This window comes from Hyla sarda, chromosome 7 (genome assembly GCF_029499605.1).
Source record: "Hyla sarda isolate aHylSar1 chromosome 7, aHylSar1.hap1, whole genome shotgun sequence".
NCBI classification, from domain to species: Eukaryota; Metazoa; Chordata; class Amphibia; order Anura; family Hylidae; genus Hyla; species Hyla sarda.
The window spans coordinates 2,978,245-3,005,696 of record NC_079195.1 but is presented as its reverse complement, the minus strand read 5'-3'; the positions used below and the strand labels follow the sequence as shown (position 1 = coordinate 3,005,696).

The following is a 27,452-nucleotide window of genomic DNA, read 5'->3' as shown; positions in this document are numbered from 1 at the left end:
CTAGAATACCTGGTGTCTGATGAGCGCTCACTATTCTAGAATACCTGGTGTCTGATGAGCACTCACTATACTAGAATACCTGGTGTCTGATGAGTGCTCACTATCCTAGAATACCTGGTGTCTGATGAGTGCTCACTATACTAGAATACCTGGTGTCTGATGAGCGCTCACTATACTAGAATACCTGGTGTCTGATGAGTGCTCACTATCCTAGAATACCTGGTGTCTGATGAGTGCTCACTATCCTAGAATACCTGGTGTCTGATGAGCGCTCACTATCCTAGAATACCTGGTGTCTGATGACCGCTCACTATCCTAGAATACCTGGTGTCTGATGAGCACTCACTATACTAGAATACCTGGTGTATGATGAGCGCTCACTATACTGGAATACCGGGTGTCTGATGAGTGCTCACTATACTAGAATACCTGGTGTCTGATTAGCGCTCACTATCCTAGAATACCTGGTGTCTGATGAGCGCTCACTATACTAGAATACCTGGTGTCTGATGAGCGCTCACTATACTAGAATACCTGGTGTCTGATGAGCGCTCACTATCCTAGAATACCTGGTGTCTGCTGAGTGCTCACTATACTAGAATACCTGGTGTCTGATGAGTGCTCACTATCCTAGAATACCTGGTGTCTGATGAGTGCTCAATATCCTAGAATACCTGGTGTCTGATGATTGCTCACTATCCTAGAATACCTGGTGTCTGATGAGTGCTCACTATCCTAGAATACCTGGTGTCTGATGACCGCTCACTATCCTAGAATACCTGGTGTCTGATGAGCACTCACTATACTAGAATACCTGGTGTCTAATGAGCACTCATTATACTAGAATACCTGGTGTCTGATGAGCGCTCACTATCCTAGAATACCTGGTGTCTGATGAGTGATCACTATCCTAGAATACCTGGTGTCTGATGACCGCTCACTATCCTAGAATACCTAGTGTCTGATGAGCACTCACTATACTAGAATACCTGGTGTATGATGAGCGCTCACTATACTAGAATACCTGGTGTCTGATGAGCGCTCACTATACTAGAATACCTGGTGTCTGATGACCGCTCACTATCCTAGAATACCTGGTGTCTGATGAGTGCTCACTATACTAAAATACCTGGTGTCTGATGAGTGCTCACTATACTAGAATACCTGGTGTCTGATGAGTGCTCACTATCCTAGAATACCTGGTGTATGATGAGCGCTCACTATACTAGAATACCTGGTGTCTGATGAGCGCTCACTATACTAGAATACCTAGTGTCTGATGAGTGCTCACTATCCTAGAATACCTGGTGTCTGATGAGTGCTCACTATCCTAGAATACCTGGTGTCTGATGAGTGCTCACTATCCTAGAATACCTGGTGTCTGATGAGTGCTCACTATCCTAGAATACCTGGTGTCTGATGAGCGCTCACTATACTAGAATACCTGGTGTCTGATGAGTGCTCACTATACTAGAATACCTGGTGTCTGATGAGTGCTCACTATACTAGAATACCTGGTGTCTGATGAGTGCTCACTATCCTAGAATACCTGGTGTCTGATGAGTGCTCACTATACTAGAATACCTGGTGTCTGATGAGCGCTCACTATACTAGAATACCTGGTGTCTGATGAGCGCTCACTATACTAGAATACCTGGTGTCTGATGATCGCTCACTATACTAGAATACCTGGTGTATGATGAGCGCTCACTATCCTAGAATACCTGGTGTCTGATGAGCGCTCACTATACTAGAATACCTGGTGTCTGATGATCGCTCACTATCCTAGAATACCTGGTGTCTGATGAGCGCTCACTATCCTGGAATACCTGGTATCTGATGAGCGCTCACTATCCTAGAATACCTGGTGTCTGATGACCGCTCACTATCCTAGAATACCTGGTGTCTGATGAGCACTCACTATACTAGAATACCTGGTGTAAGATGAGCGCTCACTATACTAGAATACCGGGTGTCTGATGAGTGCTCACTATCCTAGAAAACCTGGTGTCTGATGAGCGCTCACTATACTAGAATACCTGGTATCTGATGAGCGCTCACTATCCTAGAATACCTGGTGTCTGATGACCGCTCACTATCCTAGAATACCTGGTGTCTGATGAGCACTCACTATACTAGAATACCTGGTGTAAGATGAGCGCTCACTATACTAGAATACCGGGTGTCTGATGAGCACTCACTATACTAGAAAACCTGGTGTCTGATGAGCGCTCACTATACTAGAATACCTGGTGTCTTATGACCGCTCACTATCCTAGAATACCTGGTGTCTGATGAGTGCTAACTATCCTAGAATACCTGGTGTCTGATGAGTGCTCACTATCCTAGAATACCTGGTGTCTGATGAGCACTCACTATACTAGAATACCTGGTGTCTGATGAGCGCTCACTATACTAGAATACCTGGTGTCTAATGAGCGCTCACTATACTAGAATACCTGGTGTCTGATGAGCGCTCACTATTCTAGAATACCTGGTGTCTGATGAGCACTCACTATACTAGAATACCTGGTGTCTGATGAGCGCTCACTATACTAGAATACCTGGTGTCTAATGAGCGCTCACTATACTAGAATACCTGGTGTCTGATGAGCGCTCACTATTCTAGAATACCTGGTGTCTAATGAGCACTCACTATACTAGAATACCTGGTGTCTGATGAGCGCTCACTATACTAGAATACCTGGTGTCTGATGAGCGCTCACTATACTAGAATACCTGGTGTCTGATGACCGCTCACTATCCTAGAATACCTGGTGTCTGATGAGTGCTCACTATCCTAGAATACCTGGTGTCTGATGAGTGCTCACTATACTAGAATACCTAGTGTCTGATGAGTGCTCACTATCCTAGAATACCTGGTGTCTGTTGAGTGCTCACTATCCTAGAATACCTGGTGTCTGATGAGTGCTCACTATCCTAGAATACCTGGTGTCTGATGAGCGCTCACTATACTAGAATACCTGGTGTCTGATGAGTGCTCACTATACTAGAATACCTGGTGTCTGATGAGTGCTCACTATACTAGAATACCTGGTGTCTGATGAGCGCTCACTATACTAGAATACCTGGTGTCTGATGAGCGCTCACTATCCTAGAATACCTGGTGTCTGATGAGTGCTCACTATACTAGAATACCTGGTGTCTGATGAGCACTCACTATACTAGAATACCTGGTGTCTGATGAGCGCTCTCTATACTAGAATACCTGGTGTCTGATGATCGCTCACTATACTAGAATACCTGGTGTATGATGAGCGCTCACTATCCTAGAATACCTGGTGTCTGATGAGTGCTCACTATCCTAGAATACCTGGTGTCTGATGAGCGCTCACTATACTAGAATACCTGGTGTCTGATGATCGCTCACTATACTAGAATACCTGGTGTCTGATGAGTACTCACTATCCTGGAATACCTGGTATCTGATGAGCGCTCACTATACTGGAATACCTGGTGTCTGATGAGCGCTCACTGTACTAGAATACCTGGTGTCTGATGAGCGCTCACTATAATAGAATACCTGGTGTCTTATGAGCGCTCACTATCCTGGAATACCAGGTGTCTGATGAGTGCTCACTATACTAGAATACCTGGTGTCTGATGAACGCTCACTATACTAAAATACCTGGTGTCTGATGAGCACTCACTATCCTGGAATACCTGGTGTCGGATGAGTGCTCACTATACTAGAATACCTGGTGTCTGATGAGTGCTCACTATACTAGAATACCTGGTGTCAGATGAGCGCTCACTATCCTAGAATACCTGGTGTCTGATGAGCGCTGACTATCCTGGAACACCTGGTGTCTGATGAGCACTCACTATCCTGGAATACCTGGTGTCTGATGAGAGCTCACTATACTAGAATACCTGGTGTCTGATGAGCACTCACTATCCTAGAATACCTGGTGTCTAATGAGTGCTCACTATACTAGAATACCTGATGTATGATGAGCGCTCACTATACTAGAATACCTGGTGTCTGATAAGTGCTCACTATCCTAGAATACCTGGTGACTGATGAGCGCTCACTATCCTGGAATACCTGGTGTCTGATGGGCGCTCACTATCCTGGAATACCTGGTGCCTGATGAGTGCTCACTATACTAGAATACCTGGTGTCTGATGTGCGCTCACTATCCTATAATTCCTGGTGTCTGATGATCGCTCACTATACTAGAATACCTGATGTCTGATGAGCGCTCACTATCCTAGAATACCTGGTGTCTGATGAGCGCTCACTATCCTGGAATACCTGGTGTCTGATGAGCGCTCACTATCCTAGAATACCTGATGTCTGATGGGCGCTCACTATACTAGAATACCTGGTGTCTGATGAGCGCTCACTATACTAGAATACCTGGTGTCTGATGAGCGCTCACTATCCTAGAATACCTGGTGTCTGATGAGCGCTCACTATACTAGAATACCTGGTGTCTGATTAGTGCTCACTATCCTAGAAAACCTGGTGTCTGATGAGCGCTCACTATCCTAGAATACCTGGTGTGTGATGAGCGCTCACTATACTACAATACCTGGTGTGTGATGAGCGCTCACTATCCTAGAATACCTGGTGTGTGATGATCGCTCACTATACTACAATACCTGGTGTGTGATTAGTGCTCACTATCCTAGAAAACCTGGTGTCTGATGAGCGCTCACTATCCTAGAATACCTGGTGTGTGATGAGCGCTCACTATACTACAATACCTGGTGTGTGATGAGCGCTCACTATCCTAGAATACCTGGTGTGTGATGATCGCTCACTATACTACAATACCTGGTGTGTGATTAGTGCTCACTATCCTAGAATACCTGGTGTCTGATGAGCGCTCACTATACTACAATACCTGGTGTCTGATGAGTGCTCACTATACTACAATACCTGGTGTGTGATGAGCGCTCACTATACTACAATACCTGGTGTCTGATGAGTGCTCACTATACTACAATACCTGGTGTGTGATGAGCGCTCACTATACTACAATACCTGGTGTCTGATGAGTGCTCACTATACTACAATACCTGGTGTGTGATGAGTGCTCACTATACTACAATACCTGGTGTGTGATGAGTGCTCACTATACTACAATACCTGATGTGTGATGAGTGCTCACTATACTACAATACCTGATGTGTGATGAGTGCTCACTATACTACAATACCTGATGTGTGATGAGCGCTCACTATACTACAATATCTGGTGTGTGACGAGCGCTCACTATACTACAATATCTGGTGTGTGATGAGCGCTCACTATACTACAATACCTGGTGTGTGATGAGCGCTCACTATACTACAATACCTGGTGTGTGATGAGCGCTCACTATACTACAATACCTGGTGTCTGATGAGTGCTCACTATACTACAATACCTGGTGTCTGATGAGTGCTCACTATACTAGAATACCTGGTGTCTGATGAGCGCTCACTATACTACAATCCCTGGTGTGTGATGAGCGCTCACTATACTACAATACCTGGTGTCTGATGAGTGCTCACTATACTACAATACCTGGTGTCCGATGAGTGTTCACTATACTAGAATACCTGGTGTCTGATGAGCGCTCACTATACTAGAATACCTGGTGTCTGATGAGCGCTCACTATACTACAATACCTGGTGTGTGATGAGCGCTCACTATACTACAATACCTGGTGTGTGATGAGCGCTCACTATCCTAGAATACCTGGTGTCTGATGAGCACTCACTATCCTGGAATACCTGGTGTCTGATGAGTGCTCACTATCCTAGAATACCTGGTGTCTGATGAGCGCTCACTATCCTGGAATACCTGGTGTCTGATGAGTGCTCACTATCCTAGAATACCTGGTGTCTGATGAGCGCTCACTATACTACAATACCTGGTGTCTGATGAGTGCTCACTATACTAGAATACCTGGTGTCTGATGATCGCTCACTATACTAGAATCATTGGTGTCTGATGAGTGCTCACTATCCTGGAATACCTGGTGTCTGATGAGCGCTCACTATACTAGAATACCTGGTGCCTGATGACCGCTCACTATACTAGAATACCTGGTGTCTGATGAGTGCTCACTATACTAGAATACCTGGTGTCTGATGAGCGCTCACTATACTACAATACGGTGTCTGATGAGTGCTCACTATACTACAATACCTGGTGTCTGATGAGTGCTCTCTATACTACAATACCTGGTGTCTGATGAGTGCTCACTATCCTAGAATACCTGGTGTCTGATGAGCGCTCACTATACTACAATACCTGGTGTCTGATGAGCGCTCACTATACTACAATACCTGGTGTGTGATGAGCGGTCACTATACTAGAATACCTGGTGTCTGATGAGTGCTCACTATACTAGAATACCTGGTGTCTGATGAGTGCTCACTATCCTGGAATACCTGGTGTCTGATGAGCGCTCACTATACTAGAATACCTGGTGTCTGATGAGTGCTCACTATCCTAGAATACCTGGTGTCTGATGAGTGCTCACTATCCTAGAATACTGGGTGTCTGATGAGCGCTCACTATCCTAGAATACCTGGTGTCTGATGAGCGCTTACTATCCTAGAATACCTGGTGTCTGATGAGCGCTCACTATCCTAGAATACCTAGTGTCTGATGAGCGCTCACTATCCTAGTATACCTGGTGTCTAATGAGCGCTCACTATCCTAGAATACCTGGTGTCTGATGAGCGCTCACTATCCTAGAATACCTAGTGTCTGATGAGCGCTCACTATCCTAGTATACCTGGTGTCTGATGAGCGCTCACTATCCTGGAATACCTGGTGTCTGATGAGTGATCACTATACTAGAATATCCGGTGTCTGACGAGCGCTTACTATACTAGAATACCTGGTGTCTGATGAGCGCTCACTATTCTAGAATACCTGGTGTCTGATGAGTGCTCACTATCCTAGAATACCTGGTGTCTGATGAGTGCTCACTATACTAGAATACCTGGTGTTTGATGAGCGCTCACTATCCTAGAATACCTGGTGTCTGATGAGCACTCACTATACTAGAAAACCTGGTGTCTGATGAGTGCTCACTATCCTAGAATACCTGGTGTCTGATGAGTGCCTCACTGTACTAGAATACCTGGTGTCTGATGAGCGCTCACTATACTAGAATACCTGGTGTCTGATGAGCGCTCACTATCCTAGAATACCCGGTGTTTGATGAGCGCTCACTATACTAGAATACCTGGTGTCTGATGAGAGCTCACTGTACTAGAATACCTGGTGTGTGATAAGCGCTCACATTACTAGAATACCTGGTGTCTGATGAGCGCTCACTATCCTAGAATTCCTGGTGTATGATGAGTGCTCACTATACTAGAATACCTGGTGTCTGATGAGTGCTCACTATACTAGAATACCTGGTGTCTGATGAGCGATCACTATCTTAGAATACCTGGTGTCTGATGAGTGCTCACTATCCTAGAATACCTAGTGTCTGATGAGCGCTCATTATCCTAGTATACCTGGTGTCTGATGAGTGCTCACTATCCTGGAATACCTGGTGTCTGATTAGTGCTCACTATACTAAAATACCTGGTGTCTGATGAGTGCTCACTATACTAGAATACCTGGTGTCTGATGATTGCTCACTATCCTGGAATACCTGGTGTCTAATGAGCGCTCACTATCCTGGAATACCTGGTGTCTGATGAGCGCTCACTATACTAGAATACCTGGTGTCTGATGAGCGCTCTGTATATTAGAATACCTGGTGTCTGATGAGCGCTCACTATCCTAGAATACCTGGTGTCTGATGAGCGCTCAATATCCTAGAATACCTGTTGTCTAATGAGCGCTCACTATACTAGAATACCTGGTGTCTAATGAGCGCTCCCTATACTAGAATACCTGGTGTCTGATGAGCGCTTACTATCCTAGTATACCTGGTGTCTGATGAGCGCTCACTATCCTAGAATACCTGGTGTCTGATGAGCGCTCACTATCCTAGAATACCTGGTGTCTGATGAGCGCTCAATATCCTAAAATACCTGGTGTCTGATGAGCGCTCACTATCCTAGAATACCTGGTGTCTGATGAGCGCTCACTATCCTAGAATACCTGGTGTCTGATGAGCGCTCACTATCCTGGAATACCTGGTGTCTGATGAGCGATCACTATCCTGGAATACCTGGTGTCTGATGAGCGCTCACTATCCTAGAATACCTAGTGTCTGATGAGCGCCCACTATCCTAGAATACCTAGTGTCTGATGAGCGCTCCCTATACTAGAATACCTGGTGTCTGATGAGCGCTCACTATACTAGAATACCTGGTGTCTGATGAGCGCTTACTATCCTGGAATACCTGGTGTCTGGTGATCGCTCACTATCCTAGAATACCTGGTGTCTGATGAGTGCTCACTATACTAGAATACATGGTGTCTGATGAGTTCTCACTATCCTAGAACACCTGGTGTCTGATGAGCGCTCACTATACTAGAATACCTGGTGTCTGATGAGTGCTCACTATCCTAGAATACCTGGTGTCTGATGAGTGCTCACTATACTAGAATACCTGGTGTCTGATGAGTTCTCACTATCCTAGAACACCTGGTGTCTGATGAGCGCTCACTATACTAGAATACCTGGTGTCTGATGAGTTCTCACTATCCTAGAACACCTGGTGTCTGATGAGCGCTCACTATCCTAGAATACCTGGTGTCTGATGAGTGCTCACTATCCTAGAATACCTGGTGTCTGATGAGTGCTCACTATACTAGAATACCTGGTGTCTGATGAGTTCTCACTATCCTAGAATACCTGGTGTCTGATGAGCGCTCACTATACTAGAATACCTGGTGTCTGATGAGTGCTCACTATTCTAGAATACTTGGTGTCTGATGAGCGCTCACTATCCTAGAATACCTGGTGTCTGATGAGCGCTCACTATCCTAGTATACCTGGTGTTTTATGAGCGCTCATTATCCTAGAATACCTGGTGTATGATGAGCGCTCACTATCCTGGAATACCTGGTGTCTGATGAGCGATCACTGTCCTGGAATACCTGGTGTCTGATGAGCGATCACTATCCTGAATACCTGGTGTCTAATGAGCGCTCACTATACTAGAATACCTGGTGTCTGATGAGTGCTCACTATCCTAGAGTACCTGGTGTCTGTTGAGTGCTCACTATCCTAGAATACCTGGTGTATGATGAGTGCTCACTATACTAGAATACCTGGTGTATGATGAGTGCTCACTATCCTAGAGTACCTGGTGTCTGTTGAGTGCTCACTATCCTAGAATACCTGGTGTCTGATGATCGCTCACTATCCTAGAATACCTGGTGTCTGATGAGCGCTCACTATCCTAGAATACCTGGTGTCTGATGAGCCGCTCACTATCCTAGAATACCTGGTGTCTGATGAGCACTCACTATCCTAGAATACCTGGTGTCTGATGAGCACTCACTTTCCTGGAATACCTGATGTCTGATGAGCGCTCACTATCCTGAAATACCTGGTGTCTGATTAGTGCTCACTATCCTGGAATACCTGGTGTCTGATGAGCGCTCACTATCCTAGAATACCTGGTGTCTGATGAGCGCTCACTATCCAAGAATACCTGGTGTCTGACGAGTGCTCACTATCCTAGAATATCTGGGTGTCTGAAGAGCACTCACTATGCTGAAATACCTGGTGTCTGATGAGTGCTCAATATCCTGGAATACCTGGTGTCTGATGAGTGCTCACTATACTAGAATACCTGGTGTCTGATGAGTGCTCACTATCCTAGAATACCTGGTGTCTGATGAGTGCTCACTATACTAGAATACCTTGTGTCTGATGAGCGCTCACTATCCTATAATTCCTGGTGTCTGATGATCGCTCACTATCCAGGAATACCTGGTGTCTGGTGATCGCTCACTATACTAGAATACCTGGTGTCTGATGAGTGCTCACTATACTAGAATACCTGGTGTCTGATGAGTGCTCACTATACTAGAATACCTGGTGTCTGATGAGTGCTCACTATACTAGAATACCTGGTGTCTGATGAGCGCTCACTATACTAGAATACCTGGTGTCTGATGAGCGCTCACTATCCTATAATTCCTGGTGTCTGATGATCGCTCACTATCCTGGAATACCTGGTGTCTGATGAGCGCTCACTATCCTGGAATACCTGGTGTCTGATGAGCGCTCACTATCCTAGAATACCTGGTGTCTGATGAGCGCTCACTATACTAGAATACCTGGTGTCTGATGAGCGCTCACTATACTAGAATACCTGGTGTCTGATGAGCGCTCACTATCCTAGAATACCTGGTGTCTGATGAGTGCTCACTATACTAGAATACCTGGTGTCTGATGACCGCTCACTATCCTAGAATACCTGGTGTCTGATGACCGCCCACTATCCTAGAATACCTGGTGTCTGATGATCGTTTACTATCCTAGAATACCTGGTGTCTGATGAGCCCTCACTATCCTAGAATACCGGGTGTCTGATGAGTGCTCACTATCCTAGAATACCTGGTGTCTGATGAGCGCTCACTATCCTAAAATACCTGGTGTCTGATGAGCACTCACTATCCTAGAATACCTGGTGTCTGATGAGTGCTCACTATCCTAGAATACCTGGTGTCTGATGAGTGCTCACTATCCTAGAATACCTGGTGTCTGATGAGTGCTCACTATCCTAGAATACCTGGTGTCTGATGAGTGCTCACTATCCTAGAATACCTGGTGTCTGATGAGTGCTCACTATACTAGAATACCTGGTGTCTGATGAGCGCTCACTATCCTAGAATACCTGGTGTCTGATGAGCACTCACTATCCTAGAATACCTGGTGTCTGATGAGTGCTCACTATCCTAGAATACCTGGTGTCTGATGAGTGCTCACTATCCTAGAATACCTGGTGTCTGATGAGTGCTCACTATACTAGAATATCTGGTGTGTGATGAGCGCTCACTATACTAGAATACCTGGTGTCTGATGAGCACTCACTATACTAGAATACCTGGTGTCTGATGAGTGCTCACTATACTAGAATACCTGGTGTCTGATGAGTGCTCACTATACTAGAATACCTGGTTTCTTACCAGATGATGCCAGGAGTCGGCAGGTTTCGTTCATGCATCTTCATACAGTTTGTATTGAGCCCCTCGGTCCTGGTTTGGAGCATCAGAGTATCTGAGGCCAGAGCTCCTCCAGACTGGGGACGACATCTGGTACTTGTGGTTCGCTCAGCCCACGTCTGGTCACTTCTGGATACAGAGAGAGAGATGTCAGTATGGAGGAGAAGCAGCTGGATGTTCTTCATAAATATCAAAGTATCTGAGATATAGACGAGTGCGGTCTGGGCAGGTGTGAGGCTTGACCAAAATTTTAAAAGGTTGCAATTAATAAACGACGGCGGGACCCCCGCGATCAGACATCTTATCCCCTATCCTTTGGACAGGGGCTCTTTAAGGCTCAATTCCCACTACGTTCGTGCCCGTTAGTCGTATCCGTCGGTATCCCTCCGCAAACAGGATGCTGACCTATATACTGATCTGACTTTTTTAAATAGCGCGTAGGTCCTGCTGAAGTCACTAGGAGACTGAGGCCAAAGAAATCAATGGGGCCCGATGCTCCTGTTAGCAGCATAGGCCAGCAGCCTATTTTCAGTGAGATACTGATGGATAAGACTAACGGTGCAGTAATGTGATGTGAACCGAGCCTAAAGCCAATAATAAATACCCATATTTGTTCATTTTCTTGGTTTAGCAGGAGACGGTATATAAGGGGCATCTCTACCGTATAGCAGTCTGCTGCCAGGAACAAGTGGAGAGGTCAGAGTGCAGTGATCTGTCCACACTGGTGTTGGGGCTGTATCTGTGGGGTGGTTCTGAGCCGGGGGCTGTATCTGTGGGGTGGTTCTGAGCCGGGGGCTGTATCTGTGGGGTGGTTCTGAGCCAAGGGCTGTATCTGTGGGGTGGTTCTGAGCCGAGGGCTGTATCTGTGGGGTGGTTCTGAGTCGGGGGATGTATCTGTTGGGTGGTTCAGAGTCGGGGGGCTGTATCTGTGGGGGGGGGGGGTTCAGAGCCGGGGGCTGTATCTGTGGGGGGGGGGGGGGGGTTTAGAGCCGGGACTGGCTCTTTGTGGGCTCTTCGTGGGACATTGTGTCTGTAGGGCGGGTGGCTCTGCGAGGTTGTGTCTGTGGGGGCGGGGTGGCTCTTGGGGGTTGTGTCTGTGGGGCGGGTGGCTCTGGGGTGTTGTGTCTGTGGGACAGGGTGCTCTGGAGGTTGTGTCTGTGGGCGGGGTGGCTCTTGGGGTTGTGTCTGTGGGGCGGGGTGGCTCTAGGGGGTTGTGTCTGTGGGGGCGGGGTGGCTCTGGGAGGTTGTGTCTGTGGGGCGGGGTGGCTCTTGGGGGTTGTGTCTGTGGGACAGGGTGGCTCTGGGAGGTTGTGTCTGTGGACAGGTGGCTCTGGGAGTTGTGTCTGTGGGGCGGGGTGGATCTTGGGGGTTGTGTCTGTGGGGCAGGGTGGCTCTGGGAGGTTGTGTCTGTAGGGCGGGGTGGATCTTGGGGGTTGTGTCTGTGGGGTGGGGTGGCTCTTGGGGATTGTGTCTGTGGGACAGGGTGGTTCTGGGAGGTTGTGTCTGTGGGCGGGGTGGCTCTTGTGGATTGTGTATGTGGGCAGGTGGCTCTGGGAGGTTGTGTCTGTGGGGGCGGGGTGGCTCTGGGAGGTTGTGTCTGTGGGGTGGATTTGGGGGTTGTGTCCTGTGGGGCAGGGTGGCTCTGGGAGGTTGTGTCTGTGGGGCGGGGTGGCTCTTGGGGGTTGTGTATTGGGGGCGGGATGGCTCTGGGGGTTGTGTCTGTGGGACAGGGTGGCTCTGGAGGGGTGTGTCTGTGGGGGCGGGGTGGCTCTTGGGGGTTGTGTATGTGGGGTGGGGTGGCTCTGGGGGGTTGTGTCTATGGGACAGGGTGGCTCTGGGAGGGTTGTGTCTGTGGGACAGGGTGGCTCTTGGGGGTGGTGTCTGTGGAGCGGGGTGGGGGGTTTAGAGCCGGGACTGGCTCTCTGTGGGCTCTTCGTGGGACATTGTGTCTGTAGGGCGGGTGGCTCTGCGAGTGTGTGGGGGCGGGGGGCTCTGGGGTGGGGGGGTGGGGGGTGGCATCTGGGGTGTGTGTCTGTGGGGCGGGGTGGCTCTGGGGTGTTGTGTCTGTGGGGGCGGGGGGTGCTCTGGAGGTGTGTCTTGGGGCGGGTGGCTCTGGGGGTTGTGTCTGTGGGACAGGGTGGCTCTGGGAGGTTGTGTATGTGGGGACAGGGGTGGCTCTGGGGAGGTTGTGTCTGTGGGGAGGGGTGGATCTTGGGGGTTGTGTCTGTGGGGCAGGGTGGATCTGGGGAGGTTGTGTCTGTAGGGCGGGGTGGATCTTGGGGGTTGTGTCTGTGGGGTGGGGTGGCTCTTGGGGATTGTGTCTGTGGGACAGGGTGGTTCTGGAGGAGTTGTGTCTGTGGGCGGGGTGGCTCTTGTGGATTGTGTATGTGGGGCAGGGTGGCTCTGGGAGGTTGTGTCTGTGGGGAGCGGGTGGCTCTGGGAGGTTGTGTCTGTGGGGTGGGGTGGATCTTGGGGGTTGTGTCTGTGGGGCAGGGTGGCTCTGGGAGGGTTGTGTCTGTGGGGCGGGGGTGGCTCTTGGGGGTTGTGTATGTGGGGCGGGATGGCTCTGGGGGGTTGTGTCTGTGGGGGGCGGGGTGGCTCTGGGAGGTTGTGTCTGTGGGGGCGGGGTGGCTCTTGGGGGGTTGTGTATGTGGGGGTGGGGTGGCTCTGGGGGGTTGTGTCTATGGGACAGGGTGGCTCTGGGAGGTTGTGTCTGTGGGACAGGGTGGCTCTTGGGGGTTGTGTCTGTGGAGCGGGTGGTGGCTCTGGGGGGTTGTGTCTGTGGGGGCGGGGTGGCTCCTGGGAGGTTGTGTCTGTGGGGGCGGGGTGGCTCTTGGGGGTTGTGTCTGTGGGACAGGGTGGCTCTGGGAGGTTGTGTCTGTGGGACAGGGTGGCTCTGGTAGGTTGTGTCTGTAGGGGCAGGGTGGCTCTGGGGGGTTGTGTCTGTAGGGCGGGGGTGGCTCTGGCAGGTTGTGTCTGTGGGACAGGGGTGGCTGTGGGAGGTTGTGTCTAGTGGGCGGGGTGGTTCTTGGGGGTTGTGTATGTGGGGCAGATTGGCTCTGTGGGGGGTTGTGTCTGTGGGGCGGAGTAGATCTGTGGGGGTTGTGTCTGTGGGGCAGGGTGGCTCTGGGAGGTTGTGTCTGTGGGGGTGGCTCTGGGAGGTTGTGGTCTGTGGGACAGGGGTGGCTGTGGGAGGTTGTGTCTGTGGGCGGGGTGGCTCTTGGGGGTTGTGTATGTGGGGCAGAGTGGCTCTGGGGGGTTGTGTCTGTGGGGCGGAGTAGATCTTGGGGGGTTGTGTCTGTGTGGGCAGGGTGGCTCTGGGAGGTTGTGTCTGTGGGGTGGCTCTGGGGAGGTTGTGTCTGTGGGGCGGGGTGGCTCTTGGGGATTGTGTCTGTGTGGACAGGGTGGCTCTGAGAGGTTGTGTCTGTGGGCGGGGTGGCTCTTGGGGATTATGTATGTGGGGCAGGGTGGCTCTGGGAGGTTGTGTCTGTGGGGGGCGGGGGTGGCTCTGGGAGGTTGTGTCTGTGGGGCGGGGTGGATCTTGGGGGTTGTGTTTGTGGGGCAGGGTGGCTCTGGGAGGTTGTGTCTGTGGGGCGGGGTGGCTCTTGGGGGTTGTGTATGTGGGGCGGGGTGGCTCTGGGGGGTTGTGTCTGTGGGACAGGGTGGCTCTGGGAGGTTGTGTCTGTTGGGGCGGGGTGGTTCGTGGGGGTTGTGTATATGTGGGGGCGGGGTGGCTCTGGGAGGTTGTGTCTGTGGGCGGGGTGGCTCTTGGGGGTTGTGTATGTAGGGCAGGGGGGCTCTGGGGGGTTGTGTCTGTGGGGCGGGGTGGCTCTGGGAGGTTGTGTCTGTGGGGGCGGGGGTGGCTCTGGGGGGTTGTGTCTGTGGGGCGGGGTGGATCTTGGGGGTTGTGTCTGTGGGGTAGGGTGGTTCTGGGGGGTTGTGTCTGTGGGGCGGGGTGGCTCTGGGAGGTTGTGTCTGTGGGAGGCGGGGGTGGCTCTGGTGGGTTGTGTATGTGGGGCGGGTGGGCTCTGGGTGGTTGTGTCTGTGGGCAGGGGTTGTGTCTGTCTGGGGGCTAGGTGTCTCTTGGGGGCGGGGTGGCTGTGGGGGGTTGTGTATGTGGGGCGGGTGCTCTGGAGGTTGTGTCTGTGGGACAGGGTGGCTGGAGGTTGTGTCTGTGGGGCGGGGTGGCTCTAGGGGGTTGTGTCTGTAGAGCGGGGTGGCTCTGGGGGGTTGTGTCTGTGGGCGGGGTGGATCTTGGGGCTTGTATCTGTGGGGGGGGGGGATTGGGGTTGTGTCTGTGGGCGGGGTGGCTCTTGGGGTTGTGTCTGTGGGCGGGGTGGCTCTTGGGGCTTGTGTCTGTAGGGCGGGGTGGCTCATGGGGGTTGTGTCTGTAGGGCGGGGTGGCTCTTGGGGTGTTGTGTTTGTGGGGGCGGGGTGGCTCTTGGGGCTTGTGTCCGTGGGGGGTGGGGGGGTTGGGATGCGGGCTCTGGGGGGTTATATCTGTGGGGCAGGGTGGCTAGGAGCCGGGGCTGTGTCTGGCAGTAATAGGGCTGTGTCGGGCCCTGAGGACAGGTGTTTTGGCGGCTGTGACTTCTGCCCAATATTGCACCATTTAATTGGGACGCAAGTTAAATCCGGAGGCTGTGAAGAGGTGAGTGACCTGTATAGTCTGATCTAATGAGGGGTGCAGTATAATAATAGTATAATGTACAGTATATATATTATGGGGTGCTAGTATAATAATAGTATAATGTACAGTATATATATTATGGGTGTAGTATAATAATAGTATAATGTACAGTAATATATTATGGGGTGTAGTATAATAATGGTATAATGTACAGTATATATATTATGGGGTGTAGTATAATAATAGTATAATGTACAGTATATATATTTATGGGGTGTAGTATAATAATGGTATAATGTACAGTATATATATTATGGGGTGTAGTATAATAATGGTATAATGTACAGTATATATATTATGGGGTGTAGTATAATAATAGTATATATGTACAGTATATATATTATGGGGTGTAGTATAATAATAGTATAATGTACAGTATATATATTATGGGGGTGTAGTATAATAATGGTATAATGTACAGTATATATATTATGGGGTGTAGTATAATAATGTATAATGTACAGTATATATATTATGGGGTGTAGTATAATAATGGTATAATGTACAGTATATTATATTATGGGGTGTAGTATAATGAATGGTATAATGTATAGTATATATATTATGGGTGTAGTATAATGGTATAATGTACAGTATATATTATGGGGTGTAGTATAATAATGGTATAATGTACAGTATATATATTATGGGGTGTAGTATAATAATGGTATAATGTACAGTATATATATTATGGGGTGTAGTATAATAATGGTATAATGTACAGTATATATATTATGGGGTGTAGTATAATAATGGTATAATGTACAGTATATATATTATGGGGTGTAGTATAATAATGGTATAATGTACAGTATATATATTATGGGGTGTAGTATAATAATGGTATAATGTACAGTATATATATTATGGGGGTGTAGTATAATAATAGTATAAATGTACAGTATATATATATTATGGGGTGTAGTATAATAATGGTATAATGTACAGTATATATATTATGGGGTGTAGTATAATAATGGTATAATGTACAGTATATATATTATGGGGTGTAGTATAATAATGGTATAATGTACAGTATATATATTATGGGGTGTAGTATAATAATGGTATAATGTACAGTATATATATTATGGGGTGTAGTATAATGGTATAATGTACAGTATATATATTATGGGTGTAGTATAATGGTATAATGTACAGTATATATTATGGGTTGTAGTATAATAATGGTATAATGTACAGTATATATTATGGGGTGTAGTATAATAATGGTATAATGTACAGTATATATATTATGGGGTGTAGTATAATAATGGTATAATGTACAGTATATATTATGGGGTGTAGTATAATAATGGTATAATGTACAGTATATATATTATGGGGTGTAGTATAATAATGGTATAATGTACAGTATATATATTATGGGGTGTAGTATAATGGTATAATGTACAGTATATATTATGGGGTGTAGTATAATAATAGTATAATGTACAGTATATATATTATGGGGTGTAGTATAATAATGGTATAATGTACAGTATATATATTATGGGGTGTAGTATAATAATAGTATAATGTACAGTATATATATTATGGGGTGTAGTATAATAATGGTATAATGTACAGTATTATATATTATGGGGTGTAGTATAATAATGTATAATGTCACAGTATATATATTATGGGGTGTAGTATAATAATGGTATAATGTACAGTATATATATTATGGGGTGTAGTATAATAATAGTATAATGTACAGTATACTATTATGGGGTGTAGTATAATAATGGTATAATGTACAGTATATATATTATGGGGTGTAGTATAATGGTATAATGTACAGTATATATTATGGGGTGTAGTATAATAATAGTATAATGTACAGTATATATATTATGGGGTGTAGTATAATAATAGTATAATGTACAGTATATATATTATGGGATGTAGTATAATAATGGTATAATGCTACAGTATATATTATGGGGTGTAGTATAATAATGGTATAATGTACAGTATATATCTATGGGGTGTAGTATAATAATGGTATAATGTACAGTAATATTATGGGGTGTAGTATAATATTGGTATAATGTACAGTATATTATGGGGTGTAGTATAATAATGGTATAATGTACAGTATATATATTATGGGGTGTAGTATAATAATAGTATAATGTACAGTATATTATGGGATGTAGTATAAAATGGTATAATGTACAGTATATATTATGGGGTGTAGTATAATAATAGTATAATGTACAGTATATATTATGGGGTGTAGTATAATAATGGTATAATGTACAGTATATATATTATGGGGTGTAGTATAATAATGGTATAATGTACAGTATATATTATGGGGTGTAGTATAATAATAGTATAATGTACAGTATATATATTATGGGATGTAGTATAATAATGGTATAATGTACAGTATATATTATGGGGTGTAGTATAATAATGGTATAATGTACAGTATATATATTATGGGGTGTAGTATAATAATAGTATAATGTACAGTATATATATTATGGGGGTGTAGTATAATAATGGTATAATGTACAGTATATATTATGGGGTGTAGTATAATAATGGTATAATGTACAGTATATATATTATGGGGTGTAGTATAATAATGGTATAATGTACAGTATATATATTATGGGATGTAGTATAATAATGGTATAATGTACAGTATATATTATGGGGTGTAGTATAATAATGGTATAATGTACAGTATATATATTATGGGGTGTAGTATAATAATGGTATAATGTACAGTATATATATTATGGGATGTAGTATAATAATGGTATAATGTACAGTATATATATTATGGGGTGTAGTATAATAATAGTATAATGCACAGTATATATTATGGGGTGTAGTATAATAATAGTATAATGTACAGTATATATTATGGGGTGTAGTATAATAATGGTATAATGTACAGTATATATATTATGGGGTGTAGTATAATAATAGTATAATGTACAGTATATATATTATGGGGTGTAGTATAATAATAGTATAATGTACAGTATATATATTATGGGATGTAGTATAATAATGGTATAATGTACAGTATATATATTATGGGTGTAGTATAATAATGGTATAATGTACAGTATATATTATGGGATATAGTATAATAATGGTATAATGTACAGTATATATATTATGGGGTGTAGTATAATAATGGTATAATGTACAGTATATATATTATGGGGTGTAGTATAATAATTGGTATAACTGTAACAGTATATATATTATGGGGTGTAGTATAATAATAGTATAATGTACAGTATATATATTATGGGGTGTAGTATAATAATAGTATAATGTACAGTATATATATTATGGGTGTAGTATAATAATGGTATAATGTACAGTATATATATTATGGGATGTAGTATAATAATGGTATAATGTACAGTATATATATTATGGGGTGTAGTATAATAATCGGTATAATGTACAGTATATATATTATGGGGTGTAGTATAATAATGGTATAATGTACAGTATATATATTATGGGGTGTAGTATAATGGTATAATGTACAGTATATATTATGGGGTGTAGTATAATAATGGTATAATGTACAGTATATATATTATGGGGTGTAGTATAATAATGGTATAATGTACAGTATATATATTATGGGGTGTAGTATAATAATGGTATAATGTACAGTATATATATTATGGGGTGTAGTATAATAATGGTATAATGTACAGTATATATATTATGGGGTGTAGTATAATAATGGTATAATGTACAGTATATATATTATGGGGTGTAGTATAATAATGGTATAATGTACAGTATATATATTATGGGGTGTAGTATAATAATAGTATAATGTACAGTATATATATATTATGGGGTGTAGTATAATAATGGTATAATGTACAGTATATATATTATGGGGTGTAGTATAATAATGGTATAATGTACAGTATATATTATGGGGTGTAGTATAATAATGGTATAATGTACAGTATATATATTATGGGGTGTAGTATAATAATAGTATAATGTACAGTATATATATTATGGGGTGTAGTATAATAATGGTATAATGTACAGTATATATATTATGGGATGTAGTATAATAATGGTATAATGTACAGTATATATATTATGGGCGTGTAGTATAATAATGGTATAATGTACAGTATATATATTATGGGTGTAGTATAATAATGGTATAATGTACAGTATATTATGGGTGTAGTATAATAATGGTATAATGTACAGTATATATATTATGGGGTGTAGTATAATAATGGTATAATGTACAGTATATATATTATGGGGTGTAGTATAATGGTATAATGTACAGTATATATTATGGGGTGTAGTATAATAATGGTATAATGTACAGTATATATATTATGGGGTGTAGTATAATAATGGTATAATGTACAGTATATATATTATGGGGTGTAGTATAATAATGGTATAATGTACAGTATATATATTATGGGGTGTAGTATAATAATGGTATAATGTACAGTATATATATTATGGGGTGTAGTATAATAATGGTATAATGTACAGTATATATATTATGGGGTGTAGTATAATAATGGTATAATGTACAGTATATATATTATGGGGTGTAGTATAATAATAGTATAATGTACAGTATATATATATTATGGGGTGTAGTATAATAATGGTATAATGTACAGTATATATATTATGGGGTGTAGTATAATAATGGTATAATGTACAGTATATATATTATGGGGTGTAGTATCAATAATGGTATAATGTACAGTATATATATTATGGGGTGTAGTATAATAATGGTATAATGTACAGTATATATTATGGGGTGTAGTATAATAATGGTATAATGTACAGTATATATATTATGGGGTGTAGTATAATGGTATAATGTACAGTATATATTATGGGGTGTAGTATAATAATAGTATAATGTACAGTATATATATTATGAAGTGTAGTATAATAATAGTATAATGTACAGTATATATATTATGGGATGTAGTATAATAATGGTATAATGTACAGTATATATTATGGGGTGTAGTATAATAATAATTGGTATAATGTACAGTATATATTATGGGGTGTAGTATAATAATGGTATAATGTACAGTATATATTATGGGGTGTAGTATAATATTGGTATAATGTACAGTATATTATGGGGTGTAGTATAATAATGGTATAATGTACAGTATATATTATGGGGTGTAGTATAATAATAGTATAATGTACAGTATATTATGGGATGTAGTATAAAAATGGTATAATGTACAGTATATATTATGGGGTGTAGTATAATAATGGTATAATGTACAGTATATATTATGGGGTGTAGTATAATAATGGTATAATGTACAGTATATATATTTATGGGGTGTAGTATAATAATGGTATAATGTACAGTATATATATATTATGGGGTGTAGTATAATAATGGTATAATGTACAGTATATATCTATGGGTGTAGTATAATAATGGTATAATGTACAGTATATATATTATGGGGTGTAGTATAATAATGGTATAATGTACAGTATATATTATGGGGTGTAGTATAATAATAGTATAATGTACAGTATATATATTATGGGATGTAGTATAATAATGGTATAATGTACAGTATATATATTATGGGGTGTAGTATAATAATAGGTATAAATGCTACAGTATATATATTATGGGGTGTAGTATAATAATGGTATAATGTACAGTATATATATTATGGGGTGTAGTATAATAATGGTATAATGTACAGTATATATATTATGGGGTGTAGTATAATAATGGTATAATGTACAGTATATATATTATGGGATGTAGTATAATAATGGTATAATGTACAGTATATATATATTATGGGGTGTAGTATAATAATAGGTATAATGTACAGTATATATATTATGGGGTGTAGTATAATAATGGTATAATGTACAGTATATATATTATGGGGTGTAGTATAATAATGGTATAATGTACAGTATATATTATGGGGTATAGTATAATAATGGTATAATGTACAGTATATATATTATGGGGTGTAGTATAATAATGGTATAATGTACAGTATATATATTATGGGGTGTAGTATAATAATGGTATAATGTACAGTATATATATTATGGGTGCAGTATAATAATGGTATAATGTACAGTATATATTATGGGGTGTAGTATAATAATGGTATAATGTACAGTATATATCTATGGGGTGTAGTATAATAATGGTATAATGTACAGTATATATATTATGGGGTGTAGTATAATAATAGTATAATGTACAGTATATATATTATGGGGTGTAGTATAATAATGGTATAATGTACAGTATATATTATGGGGTGTAGTATAATAATGGTATAATGTACAGTATATATTATGGGGTGTAGTATAATAATGGTATAATGTACAGTATATATTATGGGGTGTAGTATAATAATGGTATAATGTACAGTATATATTATGGGGTGTAGTATAATAATGGTATAATGTACAGTATATATTATGGGGTGTAGTATAATATTGGTATAATGTACAGTATATATTATGGGGTGTAGTATAATAATAGTATAATGTACAGTATATATATTATGGGGTGCTAGTATAATAATGGTATAATGTACAGTATATATATTATGGGGTGTAGTATAATAATGGTATAATGTACAGTATATTATGGGGTGTAGTATAATAATGGTATAATGTACAGTATATATTATGGGAGTGTAGTATAATAATGGTATAATGTACAGTATATATATTATGGGGTGTAGTATAATAATAGGTATAATGTACAGTATATGTATTATGGGGTGTAGTATAATAATAGTATAATGTACAGTATATATATATGGGGTGTAGTATATAATGGTATAATGTACAGTATTATGGGGTGTAGAATAATAATGGTATAATGTACAGTATATATATTATGGGGTGTAGTATAATAATGGTATAATGTACAGTATATATTATGGGTGTAGTATAATAATGGTATAATGTACAGTATATATTATGGGGTGTAGTATAATAATGGTATAATGTACAGTATATATATTATGGGGTGTAGTATAATAATAGTATAATGTACAGTATATATATTATGGGGTGTAGTATAATAATGGTATAATGTACAGTATATATATTATGGGGTGTAGTATAATAATGGTATAATGTACAGTATATATATTATGGGTGTAGTATAATAATGGTATAATGTACAGTATATATATTATGGGGTGTAGTATAATAATAGTATAATGTACAGTATATATATTATGGGGTGTAGTATAATAATGGTATAATGTACAGTATATATATTATGGGGTGTAGTATAATAATGGTATAATGTTACAGTATATATATTATGGGGTGTAGTATAATAATGGTATAATGTACAGTATATATATTATGGGGTGTAGTATAATAATAGTATAATGTACAGTATATATTATTATGGGTGTAGTATAATAATAGTATAATGTACAGTATATATTATGGGGTGTAAGTATAGATAATGGTATAATGTACAGTATATATATTATGGGGTGTCAGTATAATAATGGTATAATGTACAGTATATATTATGGGGTGTAGTTATAATGGTATAATGTACAGTATATATATATTATGGGGTGTAGTATAATAATGGTATAATGTACAGTATATATTATGGGGTGTAGTATAATAATGGTATAATGTACAGTATATATTATGGGGTGTAGTATAATAATAGTATAATGTACAGTATATATTATCGGGGTGTAGTATAATAATGGTATAATGTACAGTATATATATTATGGGGTGTAGTATAATAATGGTATAATGTACAGTATATATTATGGGTGTAGTATAATAATAGGTATAATGTACAGTATATATATTATGGGGTGTAGTATAATAATGGTATAATGTACAGTATATATATTATGGGGTGTAGTATAATAATGGTATAATGTACAGTATATATTATGGGTGTAGTATAATAATGGTATAATGTACAGTATATATATTATGGGGTGTAGTATAATAATGGTATAATGTACAGTAATATATTATGGGGTGTAGTATAATAATGGTATAATGTACAGTATATATATTATGGGGTGTAGTATAATAATGGTATAATGTACAGTATATAATTATGGGATGTAGTATAATAATGGTATAATGTACAGTATATATATTATGGGATGTAGTATAATAATGGTATAATGTACAGTATATATATTATGGGATGTAGTATAATAATGGTATAAGTACAGTATATATTATGGGTTAGTATAATAATGGTATAATGTACAGTATATATATTATGGGGTGTAGTATAATAATGGTATAATGTACAGTATATATATTATGGGGTGTAGTATAATAATGGTATAATGTACAGTATATATGTTATGGGGTGCAGTATAATAATGGTATAATGTACAGTATATATATTATGGGGTGTAGTATAATAATGGTATAATGTACAGTATATATATTATGGGGTGTAGTATAATAATGGTATAATGTACAGTATATATATTATGGGGTGCAGTATAATAATGGTATAATGTACAGTATATATATTATGGGGTGTAGTATAATAATGGTATAATGTACAGTATATATATTATGGGGTGTAGTATAATAATGGTATAATGTACAGTATATTATGGGTTGTAGTATAATAATGGTATAATGTACAGTATATATTTATGGGGTGTAGTATAATAATGGTATAATGTACAGTATATATATTATGGGGTGTAGTATAATAATGGTATAATGTACAGTATATATTATGGGGTGTAGTATAATAATGGTATAATGTACAGTATATATTATGGGGTGTAGTGTAATAATGGTATAATGTACAGTATATATATTATGGGGTGTAGTATAATAATGGTATAATGTACAGTATATTATGGGGTGTAGTATAATAATGGTATAATGTACAGTATATATATTATGGGGTGTAGTATAATAATGGTATAATGTACAGTATATTATGGGGTGTAGTATAATAATGGTATAATGTACAGTATATATATTATGGGGTGTAGTATAATAATGGTATAATGTACAGTATATATATTATGGGGTGTAGTATAATAATAGTATAATGTACAGTATATATATTATGGGGTGCAGTATAATAATGGTATAATGTACAGTATATATATTATGGGGTGTAGTATAATAATGGTATAATGTACAGTATATATATTATGGGATGTAGTATAATAATGGTATAATGTACAGTATATATATTATGGGGTGTAGTATAATAATGGTATAATGTACAGTATATATATTATGGGGTGTAGTATAATAATGGTATAATGTACAGTATATATATTATGGGGTGTAGTATAATAATGGTATAATGTACAGTATATTATGGGGTGTAGTATAATAATAGTATAATGTACAGTATATATTATGGGGTGTAGTATAATAATGGTATAATGTACAGTATATATTATGGGGTGTAGTATAATAATGGTATAATGTACAGTATATTATGGGGTGTAGTATAATAATGGTATAATGTACAGTATATATATTATGGGGTGCAGTATAATAATGGTATAATGTACAGTATATATATTATGGGGGTGTAGTATAATAATGGTATAATGTACAGTATATATATTATGGGATGTAGTATAATAATGGTATAATGTACAGTATATATATTATGGGGTGTAGTATAATAATGGTATAATGTACAGTATATTATGGGGTGTAGTATAATAATGGTATAATGTACAGTATATATATTATGGGGTGTAGTATAATAATGGTATAATGTACAGTATATATTATGGGGTGTAGTATAATAATGGTATAATGTACAGTATATTATGGGGTGTAGTATAATAATAGTATAATGTACAGTATATATTATGGGTATAGTATAATAATGGTATAATGTACAGTATATATTATGGGGTGTAGTATAATAATGGTATAATGTACAGTATATATTATGGGGTGTAGTATAATAATGGTATAATGTACAGTATATATATTATGGGGTGTAGTATAATAATGGTATAATGTACAGTATATTATGGGTGTAGTATAATATTGGTATAATGTACAGTATATATATTATGGGGTGTAGTATAATAATGGTATAATGTACAGTATATATATTATGGGGTGTAGTATAATAATGGTATAATGTACAGTATATATATTATGGGGTGTAGTATAATAATGGTATAATGTACAGTATATATATTATGGGGTGTAGTATAATAATGGTATAATGTACAGTATATATATTATGGGGTGTAGTATAATAATAGGTATAATGTACAGTATATATATTATGGGGTGTAGTATAATAATGGTATAATGTACAGTATATTATGGGGTGTAGTATAATAATGTATAATGTACAGTATATATTATGGGGTGTAGTATAATAATAGTATAATGTACAGTATATATTATGGGGTGTAGTATAATAATGGTATAATGTACAGTATATATATTATGGGGTGTAGTATAATAATGGTATAATGTACAGTATATATATTATGGGGTGTAGTATAATAATGGTATAATGTACAGTATATATTATGGGGTGTAGTATAATAATAGTATAATGTACAGTATATATTATGGGGTGTAGTATAATAATAGTATAATGTACAGTATATATTATGGGGTGTAGTATAATAATGGTATAATGTACAGTATATATTATGGGGTGTAGTATAATAATAGTATAATGTACAGTATATATTATGGGGTATAGTATAATAATGGTATATATGTACAGTATATATTATGGGGTGTAGTATAATAATAGTATAATGTACAGTATATATTTATGGGGTGTAGTATAATAATGGTATAATGTACAGTATAATATTATGGGGTGTAGTATAATAATAGTATAATGTACAGTATATATTATGGGGTATAGTATAATAATGGTATAATGTACAGTATATATTATGGGGTGTAGTATAATAATGGTATAATGTACAGTATATATATTATGGGGTGTAGTATAATAATGGTATAATGTACAGTATATTATGGGGTGTAGTATAATAATAGTATAATGTACAGTATATATTATGGGGTATAGTATAATAATGGTATAATGTACAGTATATATTATGGGGTGTAGTATAATAATGGTATAATGTACAGTATATTATGGGGTGTAGTATAATAATAGTATAATGTACAGTATATATTATGGGGTATAGTATAATAATGGTATAATGTACAGTATATATTATGGGGGTGTAGTATAATAATAGTATAATGTACAGTATATATTATGGGGTGTAGTATAATAATGGTATAATGTACAGTATATATTATGGGGTGTAGTATAATAATGGTATAATGTACAGTTATATATATTATGGGGTGTAGTATAATAATGGTATAATGTATAGTATATATATTATGGGGGTGTAGTATAATAATAGTATAATGTACAGTATATATTATGGGGTATAGTATAATAATGGTATAATGTACAGTATATATTATGGGATGTAGTATAAAAATGGTATAATGTACAGTATATATATTATGGGGTGTAGTATAATAATGGTATAATGTACAGTATATATATTATGGGGTGTAGAATAATAATGGTATAATGTACAGTATATATATTATGGG

General features: G+C 39.5%; 2 protein-coding genes across 4 annotated transcripts in view; both read right to left on the bottom strand.

Moving 5' to 3' along the window:
- LOC130282607 (zinc finger protein 271-like) overlaps positions 1-27,452 on the bottom strand; it is a 330,526-nt gene that overhangs the window by 210,167 nt on the left and 92,907 nt on the right. The gene's annotated exons all lie outside the window — the stretch shown is intronic.
- The window catches only part of LOC130282616 (zinc finger protein 883-like), a 61,001-nt gene that overhangs the window by 27,631 nt on the left and 5,918 nt on the right, over positions 1-27,452 (bottom strand). For all 3 annotated transcript variants that reach the window (XR_008846471.1, XM_056531041.1, XM_056531042.1), the window contains exon 3: positions 11,082-11,246. Coding sequence is in view for 1 of the 3 variants with exons in the window: in XM_056531042.1 (XP_056387017.1) it covers positions 11,082-11,115 (34 nt within the window). In the remaining 2 variants the exon portion in view is untranslated. The remainder of the gene's footprint in view (positions 1-11,081; positions 11,247-27,452) is intronic.